This window comes from Narcine bancroftii, chromosome 3 (assembly GCF_036971445.1).
Source record: "Narcine bancroftii isolate sNarBan1 chromosome 3, sNarBan1.hap1, whole genome shotgun sequence".
Taxonomy (NCBI): Eukaryota; Metazoa; Chordata; class Chondrichthyes; order Torpediniformes; family Narcinidae; genus Narcine; species Narcine bancroftii.
In genome coordinates this window covers 86,057,782-86,074,550 of record NC_091471.1, presented here as the reverse complement: position 1 = coordinate 86,074,550, position 16,769 = coordinate 86,057,782, and the positions used below count along the sequence as shown (strand labels likewise).

The 16,769-nt window shown below is 37.4% G+C and overlaps 1 protein-coding gene across 3 annotated transcripts in view; it reads right to left on the bottom strand.

The window, feature by feature from the left end:
* Positions 1-16,769, bottom strand: part of ndufaf2 (NADH:ubiquinone oxidoreductase complex assembly factor 2) — a 118,649-nt gene that overhangs the window by 11,705 nt on the left and 90,175 nt on the right. For all 3 annotated transcript variants that reach the window (XM_069924467.1, XM_069924469.1, XM_069924470.1), the window contains 2 exons: positions 10,308-10,348; positions 575-816 (listed from right to left, as the gene is read on the bottom strand). In XM_069924467.1, the coding sequence (XP_069780568.1) occupies positions 575-816; positions 10,308-10,348 (283 nt within the window). The remainder of the gene's footprint in view (positions 1-574; positions 817-10,307; positions 10,349-16,769) is intronic.

The window sequence follows — 16,769 nt, the reverse complement described above, 5'->3', positions numbered from 1 at the left end:
ATCAGTATCAAGAGGTTAGGCTGAAGGGCCTGTTTCCATGCTATAAAATTCTCTGAAACCAATTCAATCTGGAGGTGGATAATTAGTGATCAGCCTTATGTAAAGCTATATTCTCTATTAATTTGTCCATCAGTAAGTATTTTTCTACATTGTATTTCGTTACCAGACACTAATGCTTCTTCATTGGCCAGTTTTGTGGGAAACTTGTGTTTTACAAGTGTGACGCTCTCCACATAATCTCAGTGCAGCTCAAACTGAACTAATGATTTTCAAACATTCTGCCCAAGGTCATTTCCCTGCAAGTAGTGACAAACTTCAGGAGATCCCCAATTAATTTTTGAAAGCCAGCAAAAGGTAGTCTGAAGAAAGTCCTTTAAAAACAAAAATCAGGTTCCAGCAAAGAAGGTGTAAATAACTCAATATTTTAAAACCTGTAGACTAAAAATAGAAGGAACAGTGAAGTATTTCTCATATAAAATAATAATAGTCCATGCATCAAATTTTTATTTACAATTCAGATATTAATGACAAACATTTTTTAATTACAAGACAAATATAAACCATTTTCTCTCACTGCTTTTTTCCTGGTGGTGACCAGCCTCCAGGTTGGAAAGTATTTGCTGTGCTACTTGGTTCTGAAGACAATTTGTCCTTTCCAAAGTAATTTGCAGAAGCATGCCCTTTAATGTGAGTTTGAGCTGGTCGAGCAACAAGGCCTTGCTCATTTTCTTTCTCTTTCCTCATCTCTTCATCTTGCTGAATTTCATAGGCACGTAGTTTAATTGTTTTTCTATATTCTATATTCTGCAGAATTTCCTTTGAAAATACAAAAAAAAATGATCCTTCGATTTATAGGGTCCAAAGAGAAATTCATTTTACATTCATATTGTTTTATTAATAATTTTAAAATCTTAAAAGGATATAGTTAAAATCAATAAAACTGAAGACTGAATCATATAATAATCAAAAACTTTCAGCACATTATTTTCTCTAGTTTAAGTGAAGAATGTTTTATAAATTTTATTTAATTTGTTGCATGTATTAAGGATCATATACAAATACCAAAATCAATACATCCCTTTTCAAACAATTTTCTTCCCTTCCCACCCACTCCAAAATCTCCACAGATGAAAGACATGACAAGAAAAAAATAGAAAAGAAAACAAAAGAACGAAAAGACAGACAAAGAGTACACTGGATATAGTTCAAGATTGAAACATAGTATAGATACCTACTAATTCTAATTACATATAATTAAGTATATAATAACTCTAATTCTATTCAAATATAACAACTAATTCTAAGACTACATGTAGTGCCAAGCTGTAGATGAAGTTCAAGATGAATTATATAATTATATACTACTACTATAATATTCATATATTTATAACACCAATAGATTGCATCTGAATGGGCAACTAAAGCGGCATCGTCTGCAAAGAGTAGTTCACGGACAGGTTTCTCTTGTGTCTTGGTGTGAGCTTGCAGGCGCCTCAGATTGAAGAGACTGCCATCCGTGCGATACCGGATGTAAACAGTGTCTTCATTGTTGAGGTCTTTCATGGCTTGGTTCAGCATCATGCTGAAGAAGATTGAAAAGAGGGTTGGTGCGAGAACACAGCCTTGCTTCACACCATTGTTAATGGAGAAGGGTTCAGAGAGCTCATTGCTGTATCTGACCCGACCTTATTGGTTTTCGTGCAGTTGGATAACCATGTTGAGGAACTTTGGGGGGCATCCGATGCGCTCTAGTATTTGCCAAAGCCCTTTCCTGCACACGGTGTCGAAGGTTTTGGAGAGGTCAACAAAGGTGACGTCCTGTTTTGCGGAAACTGCCAAAATGTTTGGCCTGGAAGTCAGCCTGAAGAAAACTGAGGTCCTCCATCAGCCAGCTCCCCACCATGACTACCAGCCCCCCCATCGGGCACACAAAACTCAAAACGGTCAACCAGTTTACCTATCTCGGCTGCACCATTTCATCAGATGCAAGGATTGACAACGAGATAGACAACAGACTCGCCAAGGCAAATAGCGCCTTTGGAAGACTACACAAGAGTCTGGATAAACAACCAACTGAAAAACCTCACAAAGATAAGTGTATACAGAGCCGTTGTCATACCCACACTCCTGTTCGGCTCCGAATCATGGGTCCTCTACCGGCATCACCTACGGCTCCTAGAACGCTTCCACCAGCGTTGTCTCCGCTCCATCCTCAACATTCATTGGAGCGACTTCATCCCTAACATCGAAGTACTCGAGATGGCAGAGGCCGACAGCATCGAGTCCACGCTGCTGAAGATCCAGCTGCGCTGGGTGGGTCACGTCTCCAGAATGGAGGACCATAGCCTTCCCAAGATCGTGTTATATGGCGAGCTCTCCACTGGCCACCGTGACAGAGGTGCACCAAAGAAGAGGTACAAGGACTGCCTAAAGAAATCTCTTGGTGTCTGCCACATTGACCACCGCCAGTAGGCTGATATCGCCTCAGACTGTGCATCTTGGCGCCTCACAGTTCGGCGGGCAGCAACCTCATTTGAAGAAGACCGCAGAGCCCGCCTCACTGACAAAAGACAAAGGAGGAAAAACCCAACACCCAACCCCAACCAACCAATTTTCCCTTGCAACCGCTGCAACCATGTCTGCCTGTCCCGCATCGGACTTGTCAGCCACAATCGAGCCTGCAGCTGACGTGGACATTTACTCCATAAATCTTTGTCCACGAAGCCAAGCCAAAGATTGCATATTTGGAGACCAATTTTAAAAAAAAAAATCTATTCCTTAAATTATAAATGATCTTTTAGAGAGGAATAAAACTATGCATTTCTTCATTCCATCTATCTAGTTCCAAATGTGTGTCCAATTTCCACGACACTGCTACACATTTCCTAGCTATAGCTAATGCTATTTTAAGAAATTCTTTCTGAAATAAATAAATTTTTAATTTAGGCCTAATCTCTGAAATGTTTCCTAATAAAAACAACACAAGGTCTTGTGGAAACTTAATATTTATTATCTGTTCAAGAAATTTTTTTAAATTTGTCCAAAAAAAGGTTCAATTTTGGACATAACCATGTAGTATTTAAAAAGGTACTGACTTCTTGATTACATCTGAAACATTTATCTGACAAATCAGATTTCAATCTGTTGTTTTTGTGGTGTAATATATAATTGATCTAAATAATTGTACTGTACCATTCTATACATACTATTGTCGCGGCGGCTACACTGCTCCTGTAATAACACACACAACCAGACGGGTTGAGCTCAGTGAGCAGACTAGTTTATTGCAGGCTGCTGGGCTGCACTTATACTCCCAGTCCGGACCTGGCTGAGAACTGCACTGGAGGGCGCTGACGTAATCTGGGCATCATGTGGTCCCCAAGCGTGGGTTCCTGAGCCCCGAGCTGGAAGGAAGGGAAACCCCCGACGTTGCCATTTTGGCCAGCTGTCCCGCCGTGTGGCTTACAAGCAGGGCCAGTTCGCCTGCCTTGTGGTGAGCCGCCACACTATCATAATAAATTTTAGATCAATTCTTTTCATTTATATCTACAGCTAAATCCATTTCCCAGCCTTGTCTCAATTTATAAAAATCTTTTTTCTCGAAGGTCATAATAAATACAAAGCTGATATAAATTTCTTAATACTTATATTCAATACCAATGTCTCTATCTCATCCTGTTCAGGTAATAGGTATGGTGCAGTCAATTTTTCTCACAAAAATGCTTTTAATTAATAGTACCCAAATATTGTATTGTTTTGTAGCCCATATTTATTTTTAATTGATCAAATGTCATTAAATTTCTCCCTTGATAAGAATCTTTAATAGCTTTAATTCTTTTATTTGACCAATTAATAACATTTATATTATTCAATGCATATGGGATCAATTTATTTTGATTTAAAGGCATTCTAATGATTTCATAATTCTCATCTGTACATGAGCTTAAGTCCATATATTTATCAAATGTTTTAATATTGGTGTGTAGCGGGCTGAGCAACTGTGTGGTTAGACAGGCTGAATTGCCGCCCCAGTCATTCAACACAAGATGGTGTGGGCTCCCCTTCCCTGCCGAGGAGAAGCCTGCGGTTGGCAACCTGCATTGCCCAGGGGACAGAGCTGCTTCTGGATTGTGAGCCGCTGGACAAGGATTGCTGCCACAAAGCGCTGACGTCAATTCCTAAGGCCAGCATGCCCCTCACAGGAAGTGGGCGGTCTCTTCGAGCAGTGTGAGGAATTCAAAATAAAGTTCAGTTACTGGTTCACCTCGTGCTATGTGGACGTCTCACATTTCGGTAGCGCTGCCATTAGTAGACACTACAGTTATGACCCCGACGGTTCCAACGTCTTTGGAACCCACCTCGAACGCGACAAAATGCAGGATGCTACTATCACTACAGTCACAATACTGTGACTAATGCTGTGAGCATGCATTTGCTGCCCTTCTAGGCAAATCAGCCCAGGAATTGGTTACAACTGGTTGAGTCACAGCCATTCTCAGAGGATACCAAGTTCTGGCACTTTGTCAGCACCCTGCATGCCGCTACCGCAGCAAAAGTAAGTTCCTTTGTGGAAATTCCTCCCATGGAGTGTAAGTACAAACAATTCTGGTGTGTCCTCCTCGATTCTCTAGAACTCAGCCGACATGAGCACACCGTCCGCATCCTGAATATGCAAGGCCTCGGTGATAGGAACCCCTCCGAGCTCGTGCATGAAATGGTGGCTTTAACAGAAGGACACACAAATTGTTTCTTGTTTGAGGCCCTGTTCCTCTCCAAGCTACTGTTGCACATTTCCTCAGCAATATCCAACATGGATTTCAGTGCCCCACACCCCACAACAGAGCTCCATATGTGCAACCAATCTACGCCGTTTGCATTGCCAGTTCAGCCACCCTGCTGGGCCATCCAGCAGTAGCCATTGTCCAGCTGCAACATAACAAGGGCTCAAACAGAGCAATTAATGTTTTTACCATCGCAGATGGAGCCGTAATGCCCAGCGGTGTGTCCCTCCATGTTCGTACCCCAACGCCAAGTCAAGCATGGCAGTGGGAAACAGACAGGCTGGCTGCCAATAGTAGCCTCGAAGGTTGGCAAACATAAAGGCCTCCTCTACCTCAGGGATCAGTGAACAAAGAGCGATTTCCTGGTCGACACAGGCACAGAGATAAGCCTCATTCCACCGACGTATTTCGAACTCAAACACAATCCCAAGGGCCTTCCCCTACAAGCAGCCAACGGTTCCACCATTTTAAGTTTCAGCACCCGCCTGGTCACAATCCACGCTGCGGACACTGTTTTCTGCTGGAAGTGTACCATTGCGTCCGTGGGACAAGCCCTACTCGGAGCAGATTTCCTCCAGGCACACGAGCTCCTGGTGGATATGAACAGATGCTGTTTGGGCAACGCTGTCATGTTCCAGTTATATCTCCTCACTCTACGACAATGTTCCTTTCTTCCATTAGGAATGCATGCTCTGGACCGAAATGAATATGCTCTCCTAGTGGCCAAGTACCCGTCACTGTTGGCACCCAACTTCCACGATGCTAAACCAGCACATGGCATGGAGCACCACATCGAGACCACTATGTCTCCAGTATATGCACGGGCACAGCGCCTCCCACTGGACAAACTCCTTCAACCTACGACCGAGTTTGCTGCAATGGAGGAGTTGGGTATTGTCCGCCATTCAAACAGTCCCTGGGTATCCCAAGAAGAACTCTGGCGGTTGGCATCGGTGTGGCAACTACAGGCAATTCAATGATGCTATTGTTTCAGATAGATACCCAATCCCACACGTCCAGGATTTTGCCATGAGAATCCAGGACTGTCGGATCTTTTCCAAGGAGGATCTCGTCAAAGGGTACCATCAGATTCCAGTCCATCCTAACAACGTCCCGAAAATGGCCATTATTATACCTTTCGACCTTTTCGAGTTCCTTCGGATGCCTTTCGGTCTAAAGAAAGCAGCTCAGTCGTTTTGCCATCTCATGGACATGGTTGGCATGGTCCTCAATTTTATCTTCATCTACCTGGATGATGTTCTCATCACCAGCCCCAACACCAGCACAAACAGGATGGACCTGACTCCCCTCTTCAAAAAACAAAGAAAGAAATCTTAATTGAGTTGCTTTTTAATAATACTCAAAGTTTGGAATTTGTAGACCTTCTGATTCAAATCTCCAAGTCAATTATTCTATTGAAACTCGAGACATTTTGCACTTCCACAAAAATATTCTTCTACCAACATTTTTAAAAAATTTGAATAAGTGTATAACGATAGGTAAGGATGGGAATAAGTACTGTAAATGCGGAAAAATATTCATTTTAATATAATTAATTATAACAATTAATGTAATAGCAAATCCATCCATTTCTTCAAATCATCTTCAATTTTCTTAAAGAGTCATAATTAATTTTAAATAAATTTTTTAAATTTTTCTCAATTCTTATTCCCAAGTAATTTATTCCAATTTCGGGCTATTTAAATTGCATATTTTGTTTACGTTGTGTATAAATCACCTGTAGGCATAATTTCACTTTTTTTTCCCCAATTTATCTTGTAACCTGAAACTGCTCCATACTGTTCTAATCAGATATGTAATTTATCTAGTGAAGTTACCGGATCGATTAAGTAATCACGTCGTCTGCAAATAAATATTTTATGTTCCCTTTCACCTATTTTAAGACTTTTAATATCAAAATCTGTTTTGATTAATTCAGCCAATGGTTCTATTATTATTATTAATACAAACAGCTAGCGATAATGGACATCCCTTTCGTCAATCTCATTAACTGAAAATAATCTGAAATTTTCCCATTCATTACCCCTCTAGCTCTTGGTTTAATAAATAGTGCTTTTATCCAATTTATAAATGTTGACCTTAGCCCAAACTTATCAAGTGTTTTAAACAAAAAGCCTCATTCTACTCTATCTTTCTGGATCTAAAGTTTCCGCAATACTTAAAATATCTCTTTTTTTGCACTAAATGAATTAAACTCATTAACTTAGTAACATTATCTGCAGATTTTCTTTTTTTAATAAAACCAGATTGATGCTTATTTATTAATTTCAGTAAAAAGTTTTCCAATCTATATGCCAGCAATTTTGCTACTATCTTGTAATCTAAATTTAATAAGGATAAAGGTCTATAGGAAGATGGTTTTAGTAGATCTCTACCCTTTTTTGGAATCACAGCTATAATTGCTGTCTTAAAAGACTGGCAAATTTCCAGTCTCATTCATCTGTGTCAAAACAGTTATAAATAAAGGGATTAATAAATCTTTAATTTTTAAAATAAAATTCAGATGAGATTCCATCCTCTCCAGGGGATTTATTTTTCTGTAATGTAGCATTCACCCGTTCAACCTCTGGTACTGTGAAAGGATTTCCCAATGTTCTTTGATCTTCCAAAATTTATTTAGGTAATTATATTTGAGATAAAAATTGATCTATTTCAATTTTATTTTGTAACAATTCTGATTTTTATACTTTCAAATAAAATTGCTTAAAATTATCATTTATTTCATGAGGTTTAAAAGAAATAGTGTTTGATTCATCTCTAGATGTAATAATAGCTTTAGATTCTTGTTCTGTTTTCAATTGCCATGCTAAGACTTTATGGGCTCTTTCACCTAGTTCATAATATTTCTGCTTGGTTTTCTGTTCTATCAGTTTGTAACATATATTGGAGTTTCTTGTTCATAAAATGTATCCTTCTTCTGTCCTCTGATGTTTGTCTTTGTAATTCTTTTTCTAAATTTATTTCCCTTTCCAGTTTATTAATTTCACACATATAATCTTTCTTTATTTTAGAAGAATAACTTATTATTTGTCCAAGTATATATGCCTTCATTGTATCCCATAGAACAAATTTATTAACAGTTGAATCAACGTTAGAATCCAAAAATTGTTTTGTCTTCTAATAAATTGACAAAATCTTTTCTTTTTAATAGCATACTGTTAAATCTCCATCTATAATTCGCTTCTTGTTTATCTTTTTATAAGCAATGTTAATAACAAAGGTGAATGATCTGATATAAATCTTGCTTTATATTAAACCTGCTGTACCCTTCCTTGTAATCTTGCTGTCAATAAAAACATATCAGTTCTAGAATGAATCCTGCCTATTAGAATAAAATGAATAATCTTTTTCTCTAGGATGAATCCTTCTCCAAATATCTATCAAATTTAAATCTTGCATTAATGATAAAGTTATTTTGGCCACTTCGGCCATTACCACATTTCTCATAGATCTTTCTAAAAATGTTGATAGACAAAAATTATAATCTCCCCCTATTAAAATATTTTCATTTGCACTGTTTAAAAGAGTTTCCTCAATAAATTTTCCATCATCCACATTCAATAATGTCCATTGCTCAGAAAAAAAAATTGGCAATTTATCATCATAAACCTACCAAATGGATCCAAAATCTTGCTTTGTATTCTAACTAGAAGATTCTTATTTATCAAAATAGCTACCCCTCTTGTTTTTGTATTAAAACACGAAGCTATCACTGTTCCCACCCAAACCCTCTTTAGTTTTTGATACTTCTCAATTAAATGAATCTCTTGAAGGAAAGCAATATCCATTTAAATTTTTTTAATATTGGTTAAAACTCTCTGTTTATTTGATTCTGAACCCCATTAACATATAAAATTTAGCCCTCTACTTATTTTGTTGTTCCAAAGTCCTTCCTATCTTCCATCTTTCATCTTTTTCCCTTCACCATTCCCTGGCATCTCGATAACAAAAACATTCTAAATAAGATTAACCTATCACACCTAGTTGTAATTACTATAGCAAAGTTAGAAATAAAAGAAAAAGAATTTAAAAAAATATAGAAGAACCCCTTCTTTAACATTCAGTGCTATTAAATTATAAGAATATTGTGTATCTTGTACATGACAATAAATTGAATCTGTAATTTGTACAATATGACTGAAAGCAAATTATATAATGTTTTCTTTTATTAACCAAATTCTGATGTAATTTAGAAACTATTTATTATTTTTGTGATAACAGACAATTTTATTGGCTCCACATTCATTGGTGGTGTGTTCATGTCTCTTGAGGATATGTTTCTCATTCATTTACCTGAGCACAACTGCAATTATTCCAATCTCCAGTCTCCTCTTCCACTTTGACTAATTATTATTGAACAATAATGGTGTAGCCGAGATAGACAACAGACTCGCCAAGGCAGATAGCGCCTTTGGAAGACTACATAAAAGAGTCTGGAAAAACAACCAACTGAAAAACCTCACAAAGATTAGCGTATACAGAGCCGTTGTCATACCCACACTCCTGTTCGGCTCCGAATCATGGGTCCTCTACCAGCATCACCTATGGCTCCTAGAACGCTTCCACCAGCGTTGTCTCCGCTCCATCCTCAACATTCATTGGAGCGACTTCATCACCAACATCGAAGTACTCGAGATGGCAGAGGCCGACAGCATTGAATCCACGCTGCTGAAGATCCAACTGCGCTGGGTAGGTCACATCTCCAAAATGGAGGACCATCGCCTTCCCAAGATTGTGTTATATGGCGAGCTCTCCACTGGCCACCGAGACAGAGGTGCACCAAAGAAGAGGTACAAAGACTGCCTAAAGAAATCTCTTGGTGCCTGCCACATTGACCACCGCCAGTGGGCTTATATCGCCTCAGACTGTGCATCTTGGCGCCTCACAGTTCGGCGGGCAGCAACCTCCTTTAAAGAAGACCGCAGAGCCCACCTCACTGATAAAAGACAAAGGAGGAAAAACCCAACACCCAACCCCAACCAACCAATCTTCCCTTGCAACCGCTGCAACCATGTCTGCCTGTCCTGCATCGGACTTGTCAGCCACAAATGAGCCTGCAGCTGACGTGGACATTACCCCTCCATAAATCTTCGTCCGCGAAGCCAAGCCAAAAGAAAAAGAAAGAAAAGAAAGAAAAAAGATTGAACAATATCAAAACTGCTTAGTTTTTTTACACCAAAATATATATGTTCATATGAGAATTACAGTCTTGTTTACAAATTTATGCCAAATTCCATAATTTTTCCCAAATAGGGCACTTTAGTCAAAATATGTGAAGTAAAATTAACTTCATAAAGTCTTTCTTAAATATCAGCCATGTAATTAATTGATAATTTTGGATGCAAATAATACTCATCTTTATTTTGAAGACTGGAAGAAATTTCTGTGCAAAATGGGAACCAACCTCATCAAGAGCACAATCTTTGATATAATGCTCATACAGCACATACATTGTTTGATAATCAATTTATAATTAACATTTCCAATGAATATCTTGATGCCTACCTCTTCAGTAGGTGGGTCTTTTCTGCTTCCTCGTATCCAAGCTATTAAGGCAAGGAAATTATGATTTAGTAAAAATCAATACCTTATAATCCATTCTCAAATGCAAAAAAGAAATAAATAATGTCATTTTTTGATAACATATTCCCAATTCTGATGCAGCTTAAAACAGCTTTTGTCCTGAATTGTATATTTATAACAATTTGCCTCTTTTTGCAGATTCAAACATGCTTGAAAAATCTATTCTAAAATTAATTTTCCTTTTAAAACACTTCTTTGTTGTAATGCAACTGTAACATGTTGGTAATAATTTTTTTAAAAAAAATGTCTGTTACAACAGTCCATTTGTTGATTTTCATCTTGAATAACTTGGGTTTAAATTAATTCAAAGAGAACTTTCAAATTGAAACCAACATAGGTTGAAACCAATCTCTGTCAACATAGGTATGGCCAGACTATGCAGGTGTACATCCAGGCAGTTACAATGATATACAGATCAATATCAACAAAGATATAAGGAGAAAATGTTCTGGGATTTGAGAATATAAGGTTGAAAAAATATTAATTACTGAAGTAGTGAATTATACCATAACCCTGGATATGCTGAAGAACTAAAGTGATTAAAATTTGTATAACATGATAAGATGTACAATTCTTTAATACTTGCTCATGCCAAAGTTCTCTTTTATAGAAGCAGAAAAAAACTGCAGATGCTGTAAATTTGAAAGAAAAACAGGAACTACTAGAAACACTGTGTAGTGACTATTTTCCTTTATAATCACTTGCAGAAATTAGGTCTGACTTGTTCAAACAAATCCATACTAAAGTTGGGTTGAGTTTTACAAGGTTTATTAAACATTATATAATTTACTACATTTATTACAAGCTATTACTGTCTTTGTTAGACAGTACTAAAACTATGATTAAATGATGATTAAACAGTCAATAAAAGTCTGTAGTTGACTAGAATTATATACAATGGAACTTTGAAGGAATAGTTAGTGTACCAGTTAGCACAACTGTTACAGTGCCAGTGACCTGGTTCGAATCAGGTCACTGGCACTGTCTGTGAGTGACGACTTTGTATGTTCTCCCCATGTCTATATGGGTTTCCTCTGGGTGCTCAGGTTTCCTTCTACCCTTCAAAACATGCCAGAATTGTAGGTCAATTAGGTGTAATTGGGAGGCATACGCTTGTGGGCGGAAGGGCCTGTTATATATATATATATAAATGTAAGATCTCATTTAAATTTAAATAATACAGACAGATGGTTGGTCACAGGGCACTGATATCCTCTTCTGCCTCAATACCGAATTCCATTTCTTCTCAACATCCTTTATGTCTTCTACATCTTGAAATTTCTCTGTTATTGAAAAATATTCAACGAGTTCGTTGCTACAACCATCTGTGGTGGAGAATTCCACATACTCACCACTTTCAGATGAAACATTCTCATTTTGCCTGAATTATCCAAGCAAATTACCCCTCCCCATACTGTATTTTCACCCATAATGCGCACATACATATAATATGCAGAAAATCATAAATTGCGTAAAATATTTTCCGTGTAATGCAAACATGCATATGATGAGTGGGAGTAATATTCTAAATTCAGATTGGTAATAGCAATTTGCATTTAAATAGGACATGAGACAAAGCACATACCAGTATCTGGCACAATTAATCTCCCACAATGAACACCCAATCAACTTCCCCAAGAGGTGTCAATCGCCCATATATAGATAATATACTGCTGCAACACAATTAACAAGCTTTGGAGAGGAATCAATTAAACAGATCGAAGATAGTCTTCAGAGTTAAGCAGGATTTTAATTCTAATTCTCAAATCAGAGGCACTTGATATGTTAATCTCCTCCCTTAGGGATGGCTCTGGGCAATTAACATTTGGCATTTACAAACCTGGGGCTGCTTGGGACCCATGTAGCAGGCCCTTGCAGCTAAATTCTGGACACTAAATTACCCGGTCAAATGGCAACCGGATAATTTAAGGGTACTCCTGCCCTTCGGTGACACGGTGAGTAACATTGCCGGAGGCTCCGCAGGGAATCCTCTGTTCCCTGTGTTGACCTCCAAAAGGTAAGTGGCTGGGGCATGTGTGGAATCGGGGTGGGGGGTGGGTGGTGTCAGAGCGAGGGCGAGTGCAGAGTTGGAATGCTGTCAGGGCCGGGGGAGGAACGCAGAGTCAGAACCAGGGGAGAGCAACAACCTTTCGACATCAACACTGTCCACGCCTTTCAATATTTAATATTCAAAATGTTTCACTGAAATTACCCCCTCATTCAGATCAGGATTTATTGCCATGAACAAATCATGAAATTAAGTGTTTTGTGGCAGCATCATAGTGCAAACGTTCATATTATAACTTCTTACGACATTACTATAAAAAATAAAATAATAATAATAATGCACAAAAAGTAAGACCGTGTCTTTGGTTAATTGATTATTCAGGAATCCGAATGCAGCATGGAAGAAGCTGTTCTTGTGCTGTTGAATGCTTGTCTTTAGGCTCCTGTACCTTTTCCCCGATGGTAGCAGAGTGAAGAGGACATGGCCTGGGCGGTGGGAGTCTTTGAGGATAGAAGCTGCTTTTTTAAGACACCTCCTCATGTCGATGCCCTTGACGGAGTGAAGTCTGGTGCCTCCTAACTTCCAATGGGTACAGGCCGAGAGCTGTCAAATGCTACTCATATGACTCTTTCATATCCAGAATCATCCTTGTGAACCTCCTCTGAAACCTCTTCAACATTAGCACAACCTTTCTTAAATGAGGAGCCAAAAACTGCTCACAATACTTCAAGAGGTCTCATCAGGCCCTTATAAAGCCTCAACATCCATTCCTGCTCTTGTATTCTATTCCTCTTGAAATGAATGCCAGCATTGCATTTGCCTTCTTCACAACCGACTCAACATGCAAATTTACATTCAGGACAAGGACTGCCAGGACCCTTTGCGTCTGGGTACTTTTAATTTTCTCCCAATTTAAAAAAAAAGTCTGCCTATTTATTTTATCTACCAAAGTGCATATCCATACACTGACCAACACTGAATTTTGTTTTCCACTTTTCTGTCCATTCTACTAATCTGCCTAAGTCCTTCTGCAGTTTCCCTGTTTCCTCAACACTACCTGCTCCTCCACCTACCTTTGTATCATCTGCAAACTTGGCCACAAAGCCATTCATTCCATATTCCAAATCATTAACATACAACGTAAAAAGAAGCAGCCCCAACACTAACCCCTGTGGAATACCAATAGCAACTGGCAGCTGACCAGATTATGATCCCTATATTCCAACTCTGTTTCCTGCCAATCATGTTCTACCCTTCTTCCCTGCTGCCATCAGATTCCTGAATATTTCCAGTTAAACATATGTGGCACCTTTTCAAAAGCTTTCTTTATAGACAAATACACATCTACTTAATTTTCTTTATCTAGTTTCCTTGTTACTTCTTCACAGAATTCCAATAATTTTGTCAAGCAATATTTTCCCTTAAGGAAACCATGCTGGTTATCATCTGGAAAACTCTGATGGGGCAAGTTTCTTCAGCAAGACACTGAAGTGGCTGATTGGAAGGGATCAATTTGTGCGTGTCCAACGAGCAACAAATCTCTCTCTGAAAGCTGACAAGAACCTTCCTGAGCAGTAACCATCAAGCATCAAAGCCTGATGAAATTCATAAATGTTAAATTCTGTGCACAGTATAAGAATTGCCTGATACTGGTGAACTTGGAGGAGTGAGAATTGAGATTGGACTGTGAATCAAAGAACTTTTCTGAACTGAGACATACACGTGTGCTTATAATTATAAGGGGATTAGGTTAAGTTAAATAGTAATAAGTTAAATATTAAAAACTACTTTTGTTTAAGTAACCATTTGTCTTGGTGAATTTCTGTTGCTGTTGGGTTTTGGTGTCCTCTGTGCCTGTAACAGGATTTATACAAGTCCATGAAAATCAAAAATAATATATTAAATAAAAGACTGGTCACAATTTTAATAACATTATATATATGGCTATTAAACCCTTCTGGGAGAGGTTCAAACAAAAAATAGCATCAACCATATCTTGACTGTTATAGCAGGGGAAAATTAGGTAATATAACATTCAAAAATGTCTAACTTGAAAATATCTAAACAGATGCAAATTAGACAGACCATATTTGTTTGAAAGTTGCTCAAAGGATGTAAGATAATCTTCCATAAACAAAACAAAGAATCCCCTTAGCCTTCCAAAAAGAAAAAGCTCAGTCATTCACAGATGGTTGAAAAAAATTAGATAGGATAAATCCAGTTAGAGTTAAAAAAAAATTAAATCGAAGAATTTTGGAACTGAAACCATATCTGTAATGTGTGTATAGGTAAAGGATTGGTTATCAATTTACTATCCTTGGTAGATGCAAAAGGAATGGCAGCTCCCACTTGAGAAACTATCGAGAATTTCTTGACTGATTTCAATTCCAGATTTACCCATTCAAATTTATCAGAATAAAAGATCCAGAATATGATATATCTAATGTTAAATGCCCAATAGTAAAATCTGAAGTTAGCTAGAGGCAAGCCCCATTCCTTTTTCAACTTCTGTAATTAATCTTTATTTAACCTTGTATTTTTATTCTGCCAAATATAGGAAGATATCTTGGAATCAATAATATCAAAATATGATTTTGGAATAAAACTGATTAATAAAACCCACTAATGATAATGGGGACCATACAGAGAGGGATTATTTCACATGATCAATCAAAGGAATGAAATTTATCTTATATATATCTCAATTTATTTTTAGGAATTTTAACACCTAGATAGGTAAAATACCTGTAATCCTTAACAACCTTAAATGGTATATGCTTGTAAATAGGTGTCTGAATATTCAGGGGAAGTAATTCAATCTAGTGAAGATTTAATTTAGAGCCAGAAAAAAAACTGAATAGCGACAGCAAAGATAACAAGGAAGGAATAGATTTCTCTGGGTCTGAAACATAGAATAACAAATCATCTGCATATAAAGATACTTTATGAATACTATCCCCCCAATATCATTAGAATCTCAAGGCATAATTGCTAAGGGTTCCAAAACTAAATCAAACAGTAAAGGCCTGAGATGACAGCCCTGCCTAGTTCCGTACTGAAGCCTAAACAGGGAAGACCTTTGATTGATAGTAACAACAGATGCAGAAGAAGCATGACAGAATAGTTTCATCTAAGAAATCCAAGGGCCAAAATTAAATTTCTCCAAAACCTCAAACTGATAAACCCATTCCACCCTGTCAAATGCATTCTCAGCTTCTAATGAAACAACACATTCCAGAATCTTAACTGAGAATACATTATATTCATTAATCTGCGAATATTTGAATATGAATAATGATTTTTAATGAGACTGGTCTGATCATTAGAAATAAAATGGGGAAGAACCTTATCTAACCTACTAGCTAAAATTTTAGAAGAAAGTTTTGAATCAACATTTAATAATGGTATTGATCTATAAGAACCACTATCAGTAAGATCTTTATTCTTTTTAAGAATTAAATAAATTGATGTGTCATAAAAAGTCTGAAGCAGGGTTCCCAAAGTGGTGGAGTTCTTAAACACTTTAGATAACCAAGGAACTAGTAGGTTAGCAAATGATTTGGAAAAACTCAACTGTGAACCCATCAAGATTGAAGAGAAATAATAGCTTTAAAAATCTCATCCTCAGAGATAGATTCCTCTAAAGATACACAATCATATGAGACAATTTAGGAAAGTTCAATCAACCCAGGAAATTATCCAATGAGCTTGATTTATCTGGAAAATCAGATTTGTATAAATTGGAATAAAACTCATGGAACATCTTATTCATTTAATCATGATCAATAGTCAGGTTCCCAACTCACTTATGAAACTTTGCAATCTGTCTTTTAACTATAACAGCTTTCAACTGATTAGCCAATAGCTTGCCAGATTTTCCCCTGGCTTATGTATTTAAGAAGATGGCTTTCAATTGGGTACGTTAAAAGCAAATCATAATGCATTTGGACTTCCACTCTCTCTTTATAAAGGAGATAATGAGGAGCTACTGAGTATAATCGATCAATTTCTTGAATCTTATTAACCAACAACATTCTTTCCTCATTTGTTCGCTTTCTCAGCCCTGACGAATATGAAATAATTTGACCTCGAAGACAGACCATAAAAGTATCTCATAATATCAAGCTAGACATTCCTTCAGTAGAATTCATTTCAAAAAAGAAAACTATCTGCTCTTTAATAAAGTTAAAGAACTTTTTCTTCCTGTAACAGAGTAGAATTAATCTCCCATTGCCTGGAACTGGAAGCTGTATCAGACAATTTAATTGAAAGCTTCAATGGCGCATGATCAGATATTACAATTGCTTCATAATCATAAGCAGTAATGGATGGTGTGAGCCAAGGATCAATAAATAAAGTCTATCCTAGAATATTTA